Here is a 24101-nt window from a genome sequence, read left to right on the forward strand (position 1 = left end):
TTAAGTATAACTTAGAACTACAGAAGTTATGCCTTATAAGACCTAACTTGGAACTACAGCATAGCGAAATCTAGCCTTGCGATTTTTCTTTTCTAAGCCGAGGTTCGAACCCAGAACTTTAGAGTATTTTCGACCACTATTTAGGCGAAAGACAAAAATTAAAGACTAGCGCGTTTTGAAGGGATATCCGTGCAAAACAAAATGAATTCAGAATACGTGTGTGTCTGTAATGAAATACACTACCATTGAACCTATGCCTGTCAACCGGTTCCAACCGGAACCGGACCGGGAACCGGTTAGGAAACCAGCTTTAAGGTCCAAACCGGAACCGGTCCGGTTTGGATTCGTTAAAATTTTTTATTTTTATTTTTTGTATTATATATATATATATTATAGTATTTATTTGTATATTGTAGGTATATTTACATATGTTATACAATTTTATAATTAAAGTTTAAATATTTACTGACTAACAGCCTAACAGCAAGTCAACAATACAGAATAGTGCTTTTCGTACACATATATATGTATAACTTACATATACTTATATATATGTAACTTAATATATATATATATATATATATATATATACTATATGTACTTATATATATGTACTATATACTCTATATACTTATATATATGTATAAGTTAATATATATACTATATATACTTATATATATGTATAACTTAATATATATACTAAATATATGTATAAGTTAATATATATACTATATATACTTATATATATGTATAAGTTAATATATATACTATATATACTTATATATATGTATAACTTAATATATATACTAAATATATGTATAACTTAATATATATACTATATATATGTACTATATACTATATATAGGATAGCTTAATATATATATAGGTATAACTTAATATATATACTAAATATATGTATAACTTAATATATATACTATATATATGTACTATATACTATATATAGGATAGCTTAATATATATATAGGTATAACTTAATATATATACTATATATACATATCTACTATATATACAATATATACTTAATATATATACTATATATATTTATATAATATATATACTTATATACTATATATACTTATATATGTGTATAACTTAATATATATAGTATATATACTATATATACTTACTTATTATATACTTGTATATATGTACTATATACTATATATACTTACTTATATACTATATATACTATATATACTTACTTATATACTATATACTATATATACTTACTTATTATATACTTGTATATATGTACTATATACTATATATACTTACTTATATACTATATATACTTACTTAGTATACTTACTTATATACTATATACTATATATACTTACTTATATACTATATACTATATATACTTACTTATATACTATATATACTATATATATACTTATATACTATATATACTATTTTTTCTATATATACTTAAAATATACTAAGAATATACTATATATACTATATGTTTAAGTATACTATATAACTTAATATACTTATAAGTATATTCTTAGTATATTTTAGGTATATTCCTAACTTAATAAAAGTAAAAATATGAACACAAGTAAATAGAAGAAAGCTCAATGAGCCATATATTTTATTCATTCTTGGATAACATTTATTTGCAAGTTGTATTTTTTTTTAACTTGCAAATAATACATGAGTTATACAAAAATAGTAGAATAATAAAATCACCAATTTTGAACCATTTCGTTAATTTCCCCCATATCATATTCGGTCATGGAAATATCTTCAAAGTCTTCCATTTGGTCCGGTCCACTAGCTATCAAATCTTCAATTTCTTCCTCTTCGCCTTGCTCCGCTTCTGAGTTTTGGTTGCGGCGCTCCGATCTAATCCAATCTCGAATGCACACTAGTACTTGCAAGCTAAAGCCGGATAATGAATGTCTATGGTCTCCAATTTGCTGTCTTCCTTGGCTAAATGCGCTCTCCGAAGCCACGGTTGATACTTGAACCGTAAGGATATCTCGAGCCATTCTTGAAAGTATCGGATAGCTTGCCTTGTACTTCTTCCACCATGCTAAGACGTCCACCTCATCCAGTTGGCTGATATCCACATTTGGCTGCATCAAATAAAAGTTAAATTCATCAAAGTTTGCAGTAGAAGAAGAAGTAGGCTGTGAATGTAAAACTTTTAAACCCGACAAGCCCTTTTTGCTACTACGAGAAGTAGTAGGGCGTGGAGCAACTGGTGTAGCACGTTCTTCCAAACTAGAATAATGAGTAAAAACTTTTCTAAACTCATCATCAATAGCGAGATCGGCTTCAGCTAAAGATGGTTGAACTCCCTCTTCAATTTCTAAAAATGTATAAATTTGACTAACCAAAATTTTAGTATAAGACACTTTTAAACAGGATTTAAAAGGGAACCCAATATAAATAAAGTTGGGATGGGAAAAAAATACTTCTTAAATTTGATTATCATTTCAAAAATAGCCACTTGATAATCGGGTTTATATTTATACTCTTGTAAAACTCTAGCTATTTCCGCTAAGTAGGCTAAAATTCCGGTTACCGTGGGATAGAATTGTCTAGAAAAAGCAAGAGTTGCATTATAAATTTTTTCTAAGAGTTCAATACATTCTTTAACATCTTCCCAATGCCTATAAGTTAACCAATCCTCACTATCAATATTATATTTGTTGTGAACTTGTTGTATGGGAATCCTATACTCATATGCTTGTTGTAGCATAATGTAAGTGTAGTTCCACCTAGTCTCAATTTCTACTTGAATTTTCCTAGGTCTAAGGTTATTTTCCACACAAGCATTCTTAAAATCTCTAATTCTTCCCCTATTAGCATTACAAAAAAGAAACGCAACAGCATTTCTAACTTTTTGAACAGAATCATCAAAATGCATAAGACCATCTTTAACAATTAAATTTAAAATGTGACAACTACATCTTACATGAAAAATATTTCTTAGAGGAGGGTTTATTTCTCTTTTTAAAAGACCAATTGCCTTTGTATTATTAGAAGCATTATCTAAAGCAATACAAAGTGTTTTTCTATAAATGTTAAAAAATCTCATTATAGTAGACATTGAATCGGCTAAAATTTTTCCATCGTGACGACCTTTTCCTTCGTCGTATAAAAAAGCTATAATTCTTTTTTGCATAACCCAGTTGTCATCAACCCAATGACATGTAATAGCAAAGAAATCTAAATGGTTAATACTAAGACCCAAATCAGCGGTAAGACAAACATTACAATTTAAAGAATTAAATACATGGCGCAAATAAAATCTATATTTTTTAAACAAATCTATAACATCGGCTCTACAAGTACTTCTAGGAATACCCTCAAATAACGGGTTATAACAACGTTGAATATAAGTAACAAACCCTAAACCCGAGGGAAAGGAAAATGGTAAACAATCATAAGCTACCATTTTAGCTATTTCTACGCGTTCTTTTTTCTTGTCATACTTAAAATTTCTACCGGTTCGTGGGTCTATCGTCATTTGAATCCCCCCCACATTTGAACCCGTTTGCTCTCCCCAAACATCCATATGTTTGGTTCTCATATGAGCATTTAGTGTACCCGTTCCACCATCCTTACCAGTTCCTTGCTTAAAACTAAATACTTGTCCACATAGGGTACATGTAACTGATTGATTTTCCCTATCCTTAGTCATAAATTTCCAAACTTTAGCTGTTGGCCTACGAGTTCTAGGCGGTTTGTCTTGTGTATGTGATTGTGCAGGACCTGTATCTCCTATGGGATTTTCGGGGGGTTGTGTTTCATCATCATCATCATCTAAGTCTTCATTAAAAGTGTCGGTAAAATGTTGTTGCATTGCCTCATGACCTAAAAGTGGATTATTTCCACCAACATCAATACCTAAATTAGGTGTTTCTTCCACAAAAGTTTCCTCATTAAGCGCACCCCTAACAGTACGACTACTACTACCGGCACCACGTCTTAATCTCTTTGACATTATTAAATAGAAATAATTTAAATCACAATCAAATAAATCACAAGAAAATAAATTACAACAAATTAAATTGCTAGAATTAAATTGCGTAAATTAAATTTCAAAAAATAAATTGCTAGAATTAAATTGCGTAAATTAAATTTCGAAAAATAAATTGCTAGAATTAAATTGCAAAAATTAAAGACAGAGTTGGAACGAAGGTACCAAATTGCCGGATTAATTTCCAACAAAGCGAAGACGGCTAGAATTGCAAATCCACCAAAACTACTTCGGATTGTTGCAATATCATCAACTCCACCAACAATATTATAATTGCAAAATTAATAATTGAAAGTTGAAACTATAATAAGACTTTGTGGCTAATTATTGCAAAGTAACTATAATTGAGAGATTGAGATTTGAGAGAAAGATGAAGAAGAGTGAATTGAAATGAAAATGAAGAAGGGTTTATATAGGGGTGGGGGAGGGGTTAAAGTGTTAAAAAAAAATAATTTGGGGGCCAAAAATTAAGAAAATGACCGTTTGGCAACGGCCATTTTTGCAAATGGACCGTTGCCAACGGTCCATTACCGAGGCGAGGCCCAACGGCTCTTTACTTTTTTTTTTTTTTTTAATTTTAACCGGTTTAACCGGTCCGGTTCCGGTTAAAAAAAATTTAGAACCGGACCGGTTAACTAATATCCGGTTAACCGGAACCGGTTATACCGGTTCCGGTTTAACCGGTCCGGTTACCGGTTAAAACCGGTTACACGGAACCGGTTGACACGTTTAATTGAACCCACCAAGTTTTGAATATCACAATCACTCGTAAAGTCACATGCGATATATATGGTCATTTTAGCATTATGCACCTTTTACTTGTTATATCTCAGTGATTATTATAACTAAATCCTCTTAGAATTATGTCCTCTCAAGATGCTAATGAGTTTTGTAATTCTCAGATGTGTTGGCAGAAAAAATCAAGTGTAAGACTGATTCGCACTGTAGTGCTGTGAAATGTAAAATTCAGAGCCAATTTGTGTTGAAGGGGTATGCTACTGTATGAATTAACTCAAGACAATATTCCATTGATCATAAACAGCATTAACGTAAGAGTAGTCGTAGTTTAAATATATAAAGTGTCTCACTGGCTGATGAATTTTATGTTTAATTTGATGATGTTTACTTGAAGACATAAATGGCATTACTTGGTCGCATCATGATCAGAAAATCTTATTTCTTTTCTGTTTTAGATCTGAAGTGTTCTTTATGGATATTATTACTATACTTTTTTTGAGGGACCAATATTCAGGGTTGGGGAAGTGAAGAGTACGAATTTTGGGCCTAGAGAATGCAAGGTTACTGCTTTAACATTGAATTATTGTTGTCTATAGTCTTCAAAACTGAAAATATAAATAGTAATCTAAATGAGTAGAATCTTTTATTCGAAGCTCACAACCTTCAAAAGCAAGATCGAAGCAAATCACACGACTCATTTCTTTCCTAAAATAATGCACAATAGAGGAAAGAAAGAGGATGTCTAAAGTCGATTTTCAATTTTTAGGCAAGCCCTCAATATATATATAGCCAACGAATAGGTGGACCTATAGTCTTTTCAAAGAAATGGTGGTACATTTACGAGAAAAGGCAGGTGCCTTTTTGAAGAAAACCACGAATAAAATTACAAAAGAAAAAGAATTTCTTGGTCCAAATATTATTCAGTCAATCATTCATCTGAACCTGAGCCGAGTGACCGTAGGAGAGCTTACCATCTTCCCAACTCTTTAAGCTAGTGTAAAAGTGTTTTTCTATATGTACCCAACAAATTCTTCTCTTTTTTCCTATATTCCTTTATTTCCTATGCACAATTCATCTTGAAGGTCATAGAATTCGAATCTCATTCACATAAAAAGTCCAACAATTATCGCACAATTCATCTTGAAGGTCATAGAATTCGAATCGCAATTCACATTTTCATGTGATTAGTAAGATTTATTTAGAATTTTGTATTTATTACCGTTTTTGACGGAATTTCCACCGGTAAGTGAACCAATCAATCAAAGTTGATGAGTTATCCCAATTAATCACTCCAAGACCTTTTGATGGATCTCCATCTAAAAGTTAGATAAGTATTTCATATTAGCATTTACTGACATATATCTTCTTTTTTGCTCCCATTCAGCGTACGATATTTATTTTGGGGCTTGATAAATTCGAATTCATATGGAGAAGTCTTATTTTATAGTAAAAGCCCCTCTATAAAAAATTATGAGTGATTTGAACATATAGGATATTTAAGTATCATCGTTTAAACGCAATATCATCCACAATGTAGTCATTAAAGAGTCTTGTTTAGGGTAAAATTATTTTTAAACGCAATATCATCCAATTGGCAAATCATAATAAAATATTATGCTTCTTTTCGTATAAGTGTCATCGTTTAAATTTTGATCTCGTTAAAAAACAGTGCAAAAATAATTGTTTTGTTAGAATCTGGAGAAAAACCCTGGCGGATCTCCAAATTAAAAATTATTTCATAGTATTAATTAATTTGATCGTTAGATTTTGGTCACAAACCCTAATGAATCGCCAAGATCTTTTCAGTCAGAGTACTTGCCTTAACATCTATGATAGTGCCTGCAAAATCAAATGCAAGATAAAATCTGTGAAGTGCCTGACGAAACATATTTTTTTTAATGTGATTCTAATATGGGAGTAAAATTAAATTTAAAAAGGAGCATCTCAATGTTGAAGTTCCAAGTTGGCAAAAACAATTAATTATCATTTTTTGTAGAAAGACATGAAGCCAACAGGAATAAACTCAATTAAAGAACAATTAATTATGGGTTTTATGGTATATGACGAGAAACTAAGAATAAGATATATATGTTATTGCTAGAGGCAATTATAATGAAATGATTTATTGTGACTTATAATTCTCTCTCCTCAGGCCTAACAAAAAAACCCTAGGCGTACTTTAGTGGTGCAACCAACGAACGCCGCCACCGGCATGGCAAAAGGCCGGGGTCGACCGAAGAAAGACGTGCAAACCAATGATATCCAGCTAGCAGTGGCGAACAACAACAATAATATCGTACTAAACTCGGGGAATAAGGGAGAAGGAGCTTTAAATAAGGAATTAGAGGCGAAGATTGTAGCACTAGCGAGAGCAGAGATGGCGAGGTTAGGGTTCACAACCACACCTACCAGTGCGCCAGTGATGAAGCAAGTGATAGGTCGAATCGTCACGCCTCCGACGATTCCTCCACCGGAAAATACTGGGGCTAGCCGAAGGTTAGAATTAGAAACACCGCTAGGTGTGGAACGGGAAGAGCAGATGATACCTCCAGCCCTAGCACAGGAAAAGAATTGGGCAAAATTGTTTGTAGGTAACACTATGACTTCAAAAGGTCTGAATCTGCAATTCATTGCTCCTATCATTAGAGACGATGTGAAAATTGCACAATTGGAGAAGCAAGAGGTTGAGAAGGAAGCGGAACAATGGAAGAATGCTCTAATATTATATGTTGTTGGGGATTCTCCCACGATAGGAGAAGTGTTTAGGTTTGTAAACCAATGGAATCTGGGGTATAAACCAAACATATTCTACCATGAGGATGGGTACTTCATCATACAATTGCAGAACTCGGCTGACAAGGAAAATATTTTGATAGCAGGTCCGCACCTAATCAACAGAAGACCAGCTATAGTTAAGCCCTGGAGTGCCACATTTAACTTCAGTGATGAGATATTAAAGACTATACCCATATGGGTAACACTACCTAGCCTACCACTAAACTGTTGGAGCACCAACTCTTTGAGCAGGATTGCTAGCAACCTAGGAACACCTATATGTGCAGATGAGTGTACTTTGAAAAAGCAGAGAATATCTTATGCTCGACTGTTGGTAGAGATGGATGTTACAAGAGCACCTCCGCAGTACGTGAAAGTCATGGATGCTCATGGCAAGCTTTTTGACCAGTTTGTTAGCTATGAGTGGTGGCCCCAATTTTGTCCCTCCTGCTGTCAAATTGGCCATATCTGCCCTGAAAAACAAGCAAAACAACCTCAGGCAAGCCAAAAGCTCGGGAAGAGAAGGGGAAAAACAATGGGGGCCCAAAGAAGGATAAACAAGCATGGCAACATAAAGGGGGGCACCCTAAAGGACCCCAACCAGTTCAGGAACCAGTGCAAGGGACTGATCGTGATGAAGGTTGGAAAGAAGTGAAAGGCAAAGGGGTGAGTAAAGAAATAAGTACACACCAGGGGCAGCTAGTAGAAACTGCAAATGGCTTCACCCCACTACAGGAGAATACTTTTGAACAAGTTTTTCAAGCTGCTTTGACTGTGCAAAGGGGTGGTAGGGGATGCACAGGAACTGGGAGCAAACCTCCTGATCCGTCAACAACCTCTCAATGAAAATAGCCACTTGGAATGTAAGGGGCTTCAATAAGCTTTTTAAGCATAAGGAGTTTAGTAGAGTAATGAATAAAGAGAATATAGTAGTTATTGCTATCATAGAACATAGAGTAGCTCAACAACACGCTTCTAAAATCAGGAAGAAGGTACTTCCTACATGGATCTGGAAGGATAACTATGATCAAGCTGGTCAAGGAAGGATTTGGATAGCGTGGGACCAAAGCAAAGTGGACCTCACAGTCGTAAACACACACAACCAACTTATCCACTGCTTACTGAGGGATATCAACTCTGATAACCAGGTGGAGTTTACTGCGGTATATGGGCTGCATACCATAGCAGCTAGAAAACCTTTATGGCAAACTCTAGTGACTATGGAAGCAACTATAGTCAACCCATGGCTCATCATGGGTGACTTTAATGCAGTCCTTAATGAAGAAGATAGGATAGGGGGAAGTCAAGTACAGGATGCCGAGATTCAAGATTTTGCTGACATGATAGATAATACAGGGCTAACTATGATGTAGGCCACTGGCAGATTCTATACTTGGACAAATTCCCATGTACACAGCAGGATCGACAGGGCACTAGTCAACTCAGCATGGATGAACAGGTGGCCGCAGGTAGAGGTGGAGGTGAAGGACCCCCAGTTCTCAGATCATGCTCTTCTATGTGTCAAAATAGGCACCAACCCGCAAAGAGGAGCTAAGCCTTTCAGATTCCTGAACCATTTGTGCAAGCATAAAGATTTTCTAAGGATTGTCCGGGAGAGCTGGGAGAAACCAGTCTATGGTAAGGGTATGGTAGAGGTATGGAACAAATTGAAGAACATGAAGGAGGCAATGAAACACCTGAATACTGCGGAATTCTCAAAGGTTGAAAATAGGATTCAGGAGACTAGACAGCAACTACATGTTGTCCAAGAGAAGCTCTGGCTGATACTCCATGACCCCGTACTGTTTGAACAAGAAAGGGTACTAAAACATGAGCTGGAGAAATAGGTACTGGTTGAGGAAAGCATACTCAAACAGAAGTCCAGAGTACAGTGGCTGCAATTAGGAGACACCAATTCCGCATATTTTCATGCTAGCATAAAAAGTAGACTAGCCCAGAAGCATATAAATAGATTAGTGACCACCAATGGAGAGGTATTAACTAAAGGAAAAGAGATAGAGGATGAAGCAGTAAGCTTCTACAAAGGGCTACTGGGGACCTGTGCTGCACAATTACCTGCCATTGATCCACGGGTAATGAACTCTGGAAAAATATTACATCGAGATCAGCAGATACAATTAATCACCCCAGTCACCAAGGAAGAGGTATACATGGCACTAAAAGACATATCTTAACTGAAAGCTCCAGTCTGCGATGGCTTTAATGCCTGTTTCTTCAAGGAGACATGGACAATCATAGGAGAGGCTGTATCAAATGCAGTACTACAGTTCTTTCAAGATGATAAAATGTTCAGAGCCATCAACTACACAACAGTGACCCTTATTCCCAAGGTACTAAATCCCTCCACCATTAAAGAATTTCGACCCATTTCATATTGTACTATGCTTTACAAAATAATATCAAAAGTGTTGACCAAGAGAATGCAAAAGGTGATGGAATATTTGGTGGATAATAGCCAAGCAGGATTCGTTCCTGGGAGAGTCATAACCGACAATATCCTACTCAGTCATGAGCTTGTGAAGGGATATGGGAGGAAAGGGATGTCCCCCCGTTGTATGCTTAAAATAGACATGCAAAAGGCCTATGACTCAGTTGAGTGGCCCTTCCTTGAACAAGTACTACACAGCCTGAATTTCCCTAGTGAATTTGTGGTTTGGATCATGAACTGTGTGAAGTCTGTCTCATATTCTATAATTCTGAATGGGAACCCAACTCCGCCCTTTGCTGCTAGAAGAGGACTTAGGCAGGGGGATCCTATGTTCCCTTTCCTGTTTGTGCTGGCCATGGAATATCTGAGCAGACTATTACAACAACTTCAGCATGTACCAGACTTTAATTTTCACCCCAAGTGTGCGAAGCTGAACCTAGTCCAGTTAGCTTTCGCAGATGATTTGCTTCTCTTCTGCAGAGGAGATACTAGTTCAGTACAATTGTTGCATAGCCAATTCCAAAAATTCTCTCAGGCATCTGGACTGATTGCCAACCCTACAAAAAGCTCTGTGTACTGTTGTGGGATCAGCAAGGATGTGGAAGAAGAAATACTAGGAATTCTGGGATTTAGTAGAGGCGAACTTCCATTCAGGTATCTAGGAGTCCCTTTAAGTACAAAACGAGTTTCAGTAGTGCAATGCAAGACTTTGATAGAGAAGGTCATCGGTAGGATCAAATCATGGACTACTAAGTTCCTGTCCTATGCAGGCAGGACACAACTAGTTAAATCAATTTTGTTTTCCATCCAAGTGTTTTGGGCTCAAATATTTGTACTACCAAAGAAAGTGATGAAGATCATAGAAGCTACATGTAGGAGCTTTTTATGGACAGGAGGGACTGAGATGACAAAGAAAGCGTTGATCTCGTGGGGAAAAGTCTGCCAGCCTGAAACAGCAGGAGGACTAAATGTGGTAGATATCAATTTGTGGAACAAAGCTGCCATTGTAAAGCTGTTATGGAGCCTTAGCCACAATAAAGACAAGTTATGGGTGAGGTGGATCCATAGTTATTATGGGAAGAATAGAAACATCTTCGAAGACATTCCTAAGCAGGCATCTTGGATAGTCCAAAGAATCTTGAAAGCCCAAAAGTATGTAGAGGAAGCAGGTTATGCAAGAAACGAAATGCAACAGATGCAAGTCTTTACTATCAAAACTGTTTATAAGAAAATGAGAGGAGATTTTCCCAAAGTTAGATGGAGAAGGCTTATTTGTAATAACATGGGATTACCCAAGTGGATTTTCATACTGAGAATAGCTATGCAATCAAGGCTATATACAAGAGATAGGCTGGGAAAATGGGGAATTAATACATGCCCGGACTGTCCACTATGTGAGCAAGCAGATGAGAGTCATGCCCACTTATTCTTTACATGTTCGTTCTCCTCACAGGTCTGGACGAAACTGTTATAATGGCAGGGTATCCACAGGAATGTGAGTGACTGGGACACAGAGGTGCACTGGGCTAATAATTATGCCAAAGGGAAAGGAGCTGCAGCTGAAGTATACAGAATGAGCCTGGCAGCAGCGGTATATCAAATATGGACTGAAATAAACAAGCGAGTGTTCCAAGGGGAGAAGCAGACAGTGAACCACATAGTCAAAGAAATTGTGCGAGAAGTCCACATGCGAGGAACCAGAACAACGAAGGTGACAAGCTGGATGAACCACCATAATTTTTACCCACCATAGTTGATAAATGTACATGTAATGAGTAATGAATGATGATGCTAATTATGTTGAGTAGCAAGTTATAGGTGATGAGATGGTCTGAAGCACTGGGGCTCGTATGTCCAGTAGCTTAGAGAGAAAATCTGTACTTCAAATTCTACTTTGGTAATATAAAGTTATTTACCAAAAAAAAAAAAAAAGAATAAGATATATGATTTGGTGTAAGAACAATACTCCCCTCCATTCTCTTATACCAAAAATAGAATTTTCATTTTATTTTTCTATTTTAGCAAATTAAAAAATAATTATTATTTTCTTTGAATATTATTCTTACTATTAAATAACTACATAATAAAGTAAGTATGAGGGAAAATTTGGGTTGACAAATGATAATGGACCAAGACAGCGCACCACGTGGAGGCATGGGGCCTGTTGAGAAAAAAGCCCAGTTGCGTCTCAAGGACGCCCTGGTTATGATCATTCGAAGTGTCCTCGGAAATCCAGAATCTTGAAGACAAGGACAGGGACCGAGACATTGTAAGTTCAAGAGCCGTTAGGACGAGGTCACTTTGTTCTGAGCCGATAATTACTTATAGCTGGCTTGCACTCCCAACAACTCTCGTCCCATCAGTTAGCCTTGGGTTGCGCCATACTGTGTGACAAGACGTTAACACTGTTGGCACGTGATATCAATTGTACTTGAATGTTAAAAAGATTAGGGCTTGTGTAGTTAAATAGACCTTCTAGGAGAAGGAATAGGGATCTCATTTTTCCTGACACTTGTAACCTTAGAAATTTTTATGCTCTCAAGCTATGAATACAACAAGGAACCACTTTACATTTTCTCTAGCGTTTTACTGTTTCCCTTGCTATTTACATTCCAGTTTTTCCATCAGCTGTTCCAGGTTTCTCACGAACGCCTGAGTTTAGATCGATCACGATCCCCTTGTCTTTAATCCCATTTTCAACAAATTTAATTGATTATCCTAAAATCATTTTTAGCGGTAAATAACAGTGAAACCTCTTCGTTAACATCATTTGTCCCCATCTATTTTGACTGGTATAGCGAAATGTTGTTATAAAGTACATATAATATAACATAACATAAAAGATCGGTTCCACAAAAAACATGACTGTTATAGTGAAGAATATTGTTATAAAGGATGATTGTTATAAAGAGATCTGATTGTAATCAAAGTAAAATTTCCAGGGCACAATTAATATAAGTATTTTGTTAAACAAACGCTTAAACTATTCTTTTAAGGGAAATGCAAGTCCATAGAAACAAGTAAAATGGGACGTTGGGAGTAATATATTGGTTCCATTAATCTCCAAAAAATATTTACCACTTTATTCGGTTACACCAATTCCAAACAATAGGGGTGTACATGGACCGGATTGGTTCGGATTTTTTAAAGACCAAATCAAATCAATTGCATCGGTTTTTTAAATCTATAAACCAAACCAAACCAACAAAAGTCAGGTTTTTCAACCTCGGGTTTTCTCGGTTTTTTCAGGGTTTTTTCCGGTGAAGTCTTCATAAAAAACATATAACTTGTACATAAAATATTTCTTTAATCCTACTAAGATACGACTATCTAATTAAGATATTTATTAAGAAAATAACATAAAAGTGATGAGAGATGACATTGCACTAAAATATTCAATGAAAAAATTAATGAAGTTGCATAAAATAAAATGATCATAATCTAGAAGTACTAAGTCATGCTACAATAAATACAACTAATTTATAAGGCATGTAGAAAATAATCATAATCTAAAAGTACTAAGTCATGCTAAAATAAATACGGCTAATTAGTATTAATTACATGACTAGATATTAAATAAAAAATAAAATAAAATTATGTATTTTCACTTTCTAAACTAATATAAAACTAGAGAATAGATATCAAAATTATTGTTATTCTAGTGTTAGATATGAATTTCTTTTGTTAGCATAAGTATTGATTTGATTTTTGTTGGGTTTTATATGAGTTACTAATATCATCAGGCTATAAAACTTATTGGACCATTCAAAATTTTAATTCCAATTTGATAGATATGTCAAAAGACAAAAAACTATGAAAAAGTTAAAGAAACATTTATAAATTACATTATGAATAAATATTTTTATGTATAAAATATGTTTGAAATCTTATAAATGTAATGTCGGGTTGGTTTGATTCGGTTTGATTTTTTTTAGTTAATACCAAACCAAACTAATAGTATTCAGGGTTTTTCTTTTTAAAACCAAACCAAGTCAATCCAAACCACTAGTCGGATTTTTTTCTCGGTTTGGTTCGGATTATCGGTTTGGTGCAGTTTGTAGATTTATGTAACTATGTCCTCCAAAAATTTATGAATTTTGTTATCTTCAGATATGGTGACGGTGCAAGCATGTTGTAAGAGAAGAGTGTGATGGTATATATGACATGTGAAGGCAGGGTTTGGAACTTGTGTTAGTGGGTTTTGCGTGTGTTTAGCAGATCTCAAGACATTTTCCACCAATCATAAAGGTTTCTCCTTTCCTCTTTTTATTTTTCTTTTGGAAAGTTACGAGTATGTACGCTTCAATCAGCTAGTTTATCAACATATCGAAATATGCATAATATATACCATGATAATTTATATGTTGTGTATAAGTATGTATATTATATGTACAGTATATGTATTGTATATGTATTTTAGTGTAAATATACATAACCTATACATGTTGTACATATTTTGTGAGTTAGATCACTCTAAGATATTGGGCTGTAATTTTTTCTTTTTTTGGTTTTTCAGCCTGTGTCTGATACTCACATTGTGGTCCGACTAAATTCGGATCGGATTCGTGTGGGAGATTTCACGTTGGAGGGCAAAGCTCCCTAACAAAGGCGACTCTGAGACTCAAATCTAAGTCCTCTGGTTAATGATGAAGCAGTATTTGTCACTCCACTCACCCTTTCTCTTACTCTCTTTGCGTGTTTATCCACCCTTGGCAATAAGTTGACGTAAATTGATTTTTTTTTATTTTTTTTGTTTAGGCCACACTTTCAAGTATGGTTAAAGCCTAAAGGCGTAAAATTTGTAGTTATATACTAGTCAGTTGTGGTTTATTACACTCAGTAAGCTAAGGAATCATAGTGGTTTAATAATTAATTCTATTAAGAATGTACCTTAAAAGAAACTATTTTCTATTTAAATATATGCATATATGATTGTTATTAATCTCTAGGTTTGCCTAGATCAATTTTAATCATTCAATGAACTCACATCGCATGGGATATATATATATATATATATATATATATATACACACACTGTTTGGTTGTTCTAGCATGATTTACGTTTTACTTGTCACGTGCCGATAATTTATGTAATTAGGTCCTTAAAAATTTATTTGTGTCTATACTATATGCCAATGAATTTTGTGATCTTCAGGAAGAATGATGGAAGAATGCAAAGATTGTCAGACTAGAGATGATTGCGGTGATATGAAATGTGAAAGCGGGACTGCAACTTGTATTAATGGGAATTGTGTCTATGATTAATTCGATGTTATTTCATATTGAAGAATTAGTTAAATGCAATAAAATTGCATTACTTGGTTGTAAGATGACCAGTCAATTTCTTTTCTATTTTTAGAAGATCTAAGTTTTTAGTTTTGAAGGGGCCAATTCTTAATTATATATTGTTGCAATGAGAAGGGCTCTCCTTTTTTTTTTTTTTTTTTTTTTTTTTCCCTTCCCCTCTTTGAATGATAACTTTTCTCATGCTCTCTATGTCACTCTTACAAAATCATTTAGACACAACATGCAAACATAATTTATGACCTTAGTAAAGTTTAATGAGCTATGATTTGATTAACCATTTACTCAAAAAAAATGGTGGATCTAGATCCAACTGCTTTGGCTTTGATCATATGATGATTAGTTTGCAATCACTCGTAAACTCATATCACATGTGATATGCATGGTTGTTTACTTGTCTCAGTAATCATAATTTATATAACTAGGTCTCCAAAAATCTATGTATGTGCAATACACTAACGAATTTGTGATCTTCAGTCTTCAGATGTTGTGACAAGACAGACTTATAAGAATAGTGCAAATTATCAAATGGGTTTTTAATCGTGTTAATGTTAATTCCTCGAGGGAGATTAAAATTTAAGGGATAACCATATTATAATACATTTAGTTGACAACACAAATTGGCAACATAATTAGCTGCTTCTTATTATTATTATTATTTTTTTAAATTGTTTCATTTCTACTTTGATTTATCGTTACCCGATTTGCATGGTTAATTAGGAGATGTTTCGAAAAATAACGTAAAATGTTATAATTGAATTACAAATATTAGTGATTAAAAAAAGAAAAAAACTAAGAAAAAAATTACTTGACATAGCTACCTCTAAAAGGTAATTATTGATAATAACTACCTTTTATTTGATTTATATTTTGTAGCTTTATTATTTTTCTAGATTACATATCGTAATTAGTGAAAGATATCCTAAGACGACGGATCTGAATGCTAGGACTTCCAGCATCAGCTGATTGGTGAGCCCCAGTTCTTTCGGGGCATTATCATTAGTTATAGTCTTTACAACACTTTTAGACAGTAAGGTATGCCGGGAGCCTTGTCCTGATAAACAGTCGGTTTTCAATACTTCTCTAGAGGCTTTATAGACTAGAATAACAGTCAGACAAATCGTGGGCTTTTCACGTTAAGCCATGTTGGCCACAGTTTATGCTTCAGACTTATATCAACGTTTCCGAATTATTGATTATATCATTTAGACCTTCGGTTTATCAGCATGTGTTAGTTTATTTTTCGCATTCGGTATGTTATGATATCACATGTTCATTCAGTCAGCTACATGTAGTCAGGTATCGGGTGTCGTGTTACGTCCAGGCCCAAGTTCGGGGCGTGACAATAGATCCTGAATGGATTAACAAAAATGTACAAAATAAGTATGGCATCGTCTTTCCTTTGGCAAGATCCACTAATTCGAAAATTAATTTGAATGTCATACTTCAACCCAAGAAAATTAATTTGAATGTCATACCCCTAACCTTTGTTAGCTTCTCTAAAACGATGTCTGGTGATATACCATTGTAGGAAATCAATTCCTTGCTTGATTATGATTGAATGTCATCAATATATACAAAAGACTTACCTTATTCTAGGAGATATTCTAGCTGTACATAATATTCTAGGAAATATTCTAGCTGTACATAATAATGACTAATATTCTAGCTGTACATAATAATGACAAAATACAATCTTTATCACACCCCCGCAGTCGAAGCGGGAGGTGGACGAACGCTTAGACTGTTCCGAAAGTCATCAAACAGTACGCGCGGAAGCCCTTTTGTAAAAATGTCTGCAATCTGATATCGGGACGGAACATGAAGGACACGAACTTCGCCACAGGCAACTTTTTCGCAAACAAAATGTATGTCCATTTCAATGTGTTTAGTGCGCTGATGTTGTACCGGGTTACCTAATAAGTATATCGCACTCACATTGTCACAATAAACAAGTGTCGCCTTTTGGATCGGGAAATGTAGCTCAAGGAGTAAATTCCTGATCCAGCAGGATTCAGAGACAACATTAGCAACTCCCCTGTATTCGGCCTCGGCACTAGAACGAGAGAGTGTAGGCTGACGTTTTGAGGACCAAGAAATCAAGGTGTCACCGAGGAAGACACAATAGCCAGAGGTGGAGCGTCTGGTATCCGGGCAGCCACCCCAATCTGCATCTGTATAGGAGACTAAGCTGCTGACAGTAGACTTATAGAGATGCAACCCAAAATCGATAGACCCCTGAATGTAGCGCAGAATGCACTTAAGAGCAGCCATATGTTCATTACGAGGGTCATGCATGTGGAGACACACCTGTTGGACGGCATAAGAGATATCTGGTCTAGTGAAAGTAAGGTACTGCAAAGCCCCAGCAAGCTGACGATACTTAGTTGTATCATCAAATGGTGCATCTTTCGAGGCACTTAGCTTCGGCTTCGTGTCAACAGGTGTAGGAGACGGGCTACAGAGTGACATACCTGCCCGTTCCAGGATTTCTTCGGCATACTGCTTCTGTGATAAAAATAAGCCATCTGCATTACGAGTAACAACAATACCCAAGAAAAAGCTTAGTGGACCAAGGTCTTTCATGGCAAACTCGGCACTTAAGAGTGCCATAATAGACTTACGAAGATCGTCTGAAGAGGCCGTCAGAATGATGTCATCGACATAAAGCAGTATATATGCAATATCAGAACCCCTGCGATAAATGAATAATGAGTGATCAAACTTGCTGTGTGAGAAGCCAATGGTGGCGACAAAATCAGCAAACCGCTGGTACCAAGCCCGAGGGGCTTGTTTCAGGCCGTAGAGGGACTTCTTCAATAGGCAGACATGATCAGGAAAATCGGGATCCCGAAAACCCAATGGTTGATGCATATACACAGTGTCAGAGAGATTGCCATGAAGAAAAGCATTCTTGACATCGAGCTGGTGGTTGGGCCAAGAATAAGATAAGGAAATACTTAGCACAGTGCGAATGGATTCCGGCTTGACCACCGGACTGAAGGTCTCCTCACAGTCAACACCCTTCTGTTGAGACCTGCCATCACCTACAAGACGGGCTTTATGCCTCTTAAAAGAACCATTAGATTTCTTTTTATGACGGAAAATCCATATTGACCGAATTACATTAACATTAGCAAGTCGAGGAACTAACTCCCATGTCTTATTTTTAATTAGAGCATTAAATTCATCCATCATGGCATTCTTCCAATTTAGGTCACGGAGAGCACTTATAGGATTTTTGGGTAATGGAGAGATGGAGGTAGTGGTCTCGGTGTTAAGGTTGGAGGAATATTTCAAATTGGGTTTGAAAATGCCATTACGGGATCGGGTAGTCATGGGGTGTGGCTGCTGTGGGGAAGGGGCCGTAGGTGGTGATGGCGGGCTGGAAGGCAGCGGCGCAGGAGCAGCGGGAGGGCTGTCCTGCGGCGGTGGGGGCTGCTGCTGGGGACTAGGAGTGGCCGCGGGTGGAGCCGGGGGTGGAGGTGGGTTGGGATTTAGAGTGTTGGGAGATGTATTGCCAGAATTTCGTTGCATATGATGAATGATGTATGGATTAACATTATGGTTCAAAAATTCATACGTGTGAGATGTCGGAGTATGAAGTTTTGAGAATGGGAATGTGTGTTCATCAAAGACCACATGACGGGCAACGAAAATTTTCCGGGTTGACATATCATAACACTCATATCCCCTATGATCGGAAGGGTACCCAAGAAAGACACAAGGAGTGGACCGTGCTTGTAACTTATGAATGGTGGTGGATGGAAACAAAGGAAAACATAGACACCCAAAAACCCAAAAATGGGAATCGATAGGATCTTTTTGGTATAGGAGTTGAGTAGGGGAAGAGTATCCTAGAACTTTAGTAGGGAGAATGTTCAAAAGGTATATGGCCATAGAAAGTGCATGATGCCAAAAAGAGAGGGGCATCCAGGCATGGGTGAGCAGGGTTTGAATTACATTATTTATGGATCGGATGTGACGCTCGGCTTTTCCATTTTGAGGAGATGTGTGAGGGCAAGAGAGGCGGAATTGCATCCCATGTTTTTGAGCAAATAGTTGAAGTGGTCCGTTATCAAATTCTTTCCCATTGTCACATTGTAAATTTTTAATGGACCTTTCAAATTGAGTTTTGACAAAAGCATGGAATGAGGTGAAAACGGAGTAAACTTGAGACTTCTTAGAGATAGGAAAAGTCCACAAAAATTTACTAAAATCATCAAGAAATAGTACATAGTAACGATGCCCATTAGAGCTAGCTACGAGCGACGTCCAAAGATCACTATGAACTATGTTAAATGGAAAAGCAGTGAAAGACATCAAGTCATAAAAAGGTAATTTAACTTGTTTCCCCAAAGTACAAGATGAACATAAAAACTATTTGTTCCTATTACATTCAATTTATTGCTTGCTATGAAGAGAGCGTAAAGGTTGGGCTCCCGGATGTCCTAAACGATGATGCCATAAATCAGGAGACAAAGCAGTGAAGACGGAAGGAGATTTTGAAGGTGAGCCCTAGATGACGGTGGAGAGTGGATAGAGGTCCCCGCTACTGTTACATCTCATTAGTTTGTTCCCCGTATGGAAATCCTTCACATAAAAATCAAATGGGTCAAATTCAACAGAAACCCAATTATCAATGGAAAATTTTCAGACGGAGATAAGATTTTTAATGCGTTTGGGTGTATGCAATACATTATTTAAGATGAGAGGGGGGTGTGGAGGTGAGAGAGTAGTGTTCCCGAAACCATGAATTGGAATTACATGCCCATTACCAACAACAATGCGATGATTACTATTGCTCAAATTAAAATAAGATGAGAGTGTACCTTGGTCCGAGGTCATATGTGATGTTGCACCGGTATCCATATACCAATTCCCATCCGGTGGAGCGATAGAGAAAGTATGCATTGCCGTCTCAATGTCCGTCGGAGTGTAGCCAATATGGTGCTGGGTTGCCGAGGCCGCGTAGGCCTGTTGAGGTCGTGGCCCGAGAATACCGGGCTGCATCGCCAGTCGGGACTGCTGCCGTGGGGCAGTCGGGTAGGGGCATGGTGGAGCAGCCCACTGTGTCGGCCACTGCCCATATGGAGGGTACGGAAAAAGAACGTGGCGCGGCTGCCACTGACTGGTGCCGCCAGTTGGCCACTGGTTGGAGCCGCGGCCAGCGTTCTGCCCACCCCCACCGCGGCCATTATTGCGGTTTTGCCCATTGTTCTTTCCATTATTATTTTTATTCTTATTCTTGTTATTATTCCTGCCATGATTGGAACTTGAAGAAAGATTATTCTGAGAGTTGGAGTTAACATGTTCCATGTTACCTGGTTGGGCACCGCCAGTAGAGGAAATAAAAGACGTATTCCCGCCGAGTTCCTTGGAGAGACGATTTTTTAGCGTACGTTCCGCCAGTTTTATTCGGGATCGAACACTTTCAAAGGTGGTAGTGGGTCTTGATTTTGGACAAATCCACTGTGCCAAAGTAGGCCTCTGGAAGACCACCAATGAGCCGCAAGACAAGGATACTATTTGCCACCAGAGCATCCACATCTGCCAGCCTGTCCGCTAGCAGTCGAAGACCAATCAGGGTGTGCGCTCTTCAGTAGAGCTGCTATGCCACTAAGGTGAGGGAAAGACATTGAGGTTCCGGATATAACATTGAATGTAGATTTTGTGTTTTTGTTGTTAACCACGGAGGTAGGCCAAACAGCAAGGACATTAACACCAGGACCAATTATGTCAGGTTTTAAGATGCCAGGACTTGCTACGCTTGGTCCTCGAAAAGAAAATGAAGCAACTATAGGAGCACTTTTATCTCCAATTACAGTTCCATGGAAGGTGATTGCAGCAACAGGGTTTGATGTTGAATTCATATAGGCAATAATTTTCTTTCCATCTGCATCTGAAACATCCAATGCTGGAAGGACATGCGCTTCAGCTGATTTAGTCACACCATCTTGTTGTTCATTGATGAGAATTATGCCAACACCTCCAGCATCTTTTACAGCTTGTCCTTGATCTACCCTGCGATGATTAGCCCTTCGCAAACACAAGACTGTCTTACCTTTGATAGCAGGGTCAGTGAGTGAGCCTGGACTGCAATATTGGACATCAAATTGATCGCTCACAATCTTTCCAGCATCGATTAGAGTGAAGAATGTTGAGTTAGAAGTCTTTGGATGATAAGCAGATTCTCCTTCAAATTCCGCTTTATTCCCAAGCTTAACAGTGGCCTTCAGTTTTCTATCATGAGTACTTGTACCAACTGTAAGGATCCAGGGGGCTTCATTGGCTACAGTACGACTGAATGGACCACTATTGCCTGCAGAGCAACTTACAAAAATACCTCTTTCCATTGCACTGTACGCCTCAAGAGCAATATTATCATCATGAAAAGGTTTCGTACTTCCACCAAAGGACAGTGAAAGAATATCTACACCATAATCTATAGCTGCATCCATGGCAGCTTGAGCATCACTGTCAGAACAAACTCCATCAGAATTGCATACCCTATATATGGCTATGTGGGCAAGAGGGGCAACACCAACTGCAGTGCCATTAGCATTCCCAAATACGTTAGCACCTTTCACAAAGGCTCCTGCAGCTGTGTCCGCTTTGTGTGTACCATGTCCATTATCATCTATCGGGGAACGATGTTGAAATTAATGCATTCACAAGGATACTATCCTTGACTTTTATGTTTTCTAGGAGTTCTTTATTGTTTCAAGAATATCATTTAGTTTTTCAATATTATCTCTTAGTTTTTCAAGAAATCTTTTAAAAGTTTGTGATACATGTATCTAGTGAATTGTGATACATGTATCTAGTTATTTGTGCAAGACTTTTGAATTGGTTTTTTGAGTAGTATAAATAGAGATGTAATTGATGATTGTAATCATCTCAAGTGGTCTCAAGTAGCCTAATACAACTTGAGCAATCTCTAAGAAAAATATTCTCTTCCTATTCTTTCCTACAAATTGGTATCAGAGCAGTTTTCGTTTTTAATCTGGGGTTAGGTGAAGAAAAAAAAAAGTTATTGCATCTAAAACAAATGATGGTGCTGATTCTTCAGTTGTTCTTACTCCATTTTTTGATGGAAATGACTTTGAATACTGGAAGATAAGAATGAGAACCTATCTAAAAGCTGAAGGTTTGTGGACTATTGTTGCAAATGGCTATGAAGAGCCAGAAGACGATGGTGAACTTTCAGTAGCAGAGATGAAAAATCTTGAGGCTAAGCGTCGACAAGATGCAAAGGCTTTGAGCAAAATTCAGATAGGAGTCTCAAGAGCATTTTTTTGCAAAAATTGCTACTTATGAGACTGCAAAGCAAGGTTGGGAGTCTCTGGAAGCTGACGTGTATGGTGATGAGAAGGTACGCACTATCAATCTTCAAACTCTTAGAAGAGAGTTTCAAAATTTGAAGATGATAGAATCTGAAAAAATCAATGAATATTTGTTACACCCCGGAAAGTTTGCGTTACCAAGACTGTCGACGGCTTAGTACGAGCTCAAGAGAGAACAAAGTTATACAAGAATTAGGGAAGAATATTGTATTATCTGCGTATAAGAGTATACATGTGACATTTGGAGATCGTATGGAATAAATCAGTTAACAAGTTACCTGATAATAGCCCTTTTAACCATAAGTTAAGGTGGGGCCCACATGTCGGGACTTTATAAAGGACATATGAAAGGATATATGGGTAGTACATGTGAAGTTGAGAAAGTCCTAAGAAGGATCCATAAGCCAAAAATGAGTGTAAGCCCTCCAAAAGGACGATTTAAGAAAACGTTTTCGGGTGACCTGACTTCGAATGGCCAAAACGGTATTATAAGTTTGGAATTTGGGGAAACTCGCAGAATGAAAGTTGTATATAATTGAAATATATTTCCAACCATAGGTCGTGGATTCACAGGCGACATCGGGATAAGGAGATATGGACGTTTTAAGGCAGAAAGGTCAGTGGGCCAGGCCCAACCCGAGCCCAACCGGGTCAGGCCCATTACCCACCCCTTTTTAAGTGAAATTTCAGCTTTATCTCCTCATTTTTCATACCAAAACACCCAGAAAATTCTGGAGAAAAAGAGAGAGGAGAGCCTAGAGAGAAAAATCAATTTTGACCAAAATCCGAGCCCCAAATTCCGAAGCCCATGAAGAGAAAAGTGTCGTACGTCGCGTTGCCTTCAATTTGAGCTAAAAATCAACTAAGAATAAGAGGGTGGACGTGGTGGCTTCACACTTGAGGTAGGATTAAGGTTCCTTTTCATTGTTAACAAGTTTATTCAGAGTTTTAACGGATTAGAACGGAGAGAATAGTGTGATAAATTCGTTTGTTGGTGTTGTCGAATTATGGATTTAGGCTTGAAGAGAAATTTGGATAAAAAATATATGTATTATTTTGTAGGATGTTGAATATGTTGTTATCGATGTTGTTGGTATTAATTTCGGCTTCTTTACGGAAATAATGTTATTAATTAGTCGTATCGCAAATTGGTTGGTTGAGAAAATGGGAAAAACGGTGTGTGGGCTGTTTTATGGCATATATTGTGTTGGAAATGATGTTATTACTATTGGTATTGTTGTTGATGTTGTTGGCTATTGAATTGGAATTTCGGCTAGGCATATAAACAGGGGAGATGCTGCCGAAATTTCGGCAAATTATATATGAATTTATTTGAAGGACTAAGACAAACGTGTAATAATGAGTCTAATGATTGTGTAAATCCTCTTAAATGTAGACTTGCGAGCTTGGACGAATAAGCGTAGCTGATAAGAAGTCAAACAGGTATGTAAAGCTAACCCTTCTTTCTTTTGGC

General features: G+C 36.9%; 2 protein-coding genes across 2 annotated transcripts; both read right to left on the reverse strand.

Moving 5' to 3' along the window:
- Positions 1-16576: 16576 nt before the first annotated feature.
- On the reverse strand, positions 16577-18476 carry LOC132639916 (uncharacterized mitochondrial protein AtMg00810-like). The gene is made up of 2 exons (XM_060356301.1): positions 17220-18476; positions 16577-16633 (listed from the first exon to the last, which is right to left on the reverse strand). The coding sequence occupies exons 1-2, from the start codon at positions 18474-18476 to the stop codon at positions 16577-16579; spliced, it is 1314 nt and encodes a 437-aa protein (XP_060212284.1).
- Positions 18477-20806: 2330 nt separating this feature from the next.
- On the reverse strand, positions 20807-21742 carry LOC132639917 (subtilisin-like protease). The gene has a single exon (XM_060356302.1). The coding sequence runs from the start codon at positions 21740-21742 to the stop codon at positions 20807-20809; it is 936 nt and encodes a 311-aa protein (XP_060212285.1).
- Positions 21743-24101: the final 2359 nt, after the last annotated feature.

Source organism: Lycium barbarum, chromosome 5 (assembly GCF_019175385.1).
Source record: "Lycium barbarum isolate Lr01 chromosome 5, ASM1917538v2, whole genome shotgun sequence".
NCBI classification, from domain to species: Eukaryota; Viridiplantae; Streptophyta; class Magnoliopsida; order Solanales; family Solanaceae; genus Lycium; species Lycium barbarum.

Coding starts and splice junctions, on each gene's coding strand:
- LOC132639916 (XM_060356301.1), bottom strand. CDS start 18,476: ATGGATGAATTTAATGCTCTAATTAAAAATAAGACATGGGAGTTAGTT. Junction 16,634..17,219: donor CACTTGTTTATTGTGACAAT/GTGAGTGCGATA, acceptor TAATCCATTCAG/GATCTATTGTCACGCCCCGA.
- LOC132639917 (XM_060356302.1), bottom strand. CDS start 21,742: ATGGATGCAGCTATAGATTATGGTGTAGATATTCTTTCACTGTCCTTT.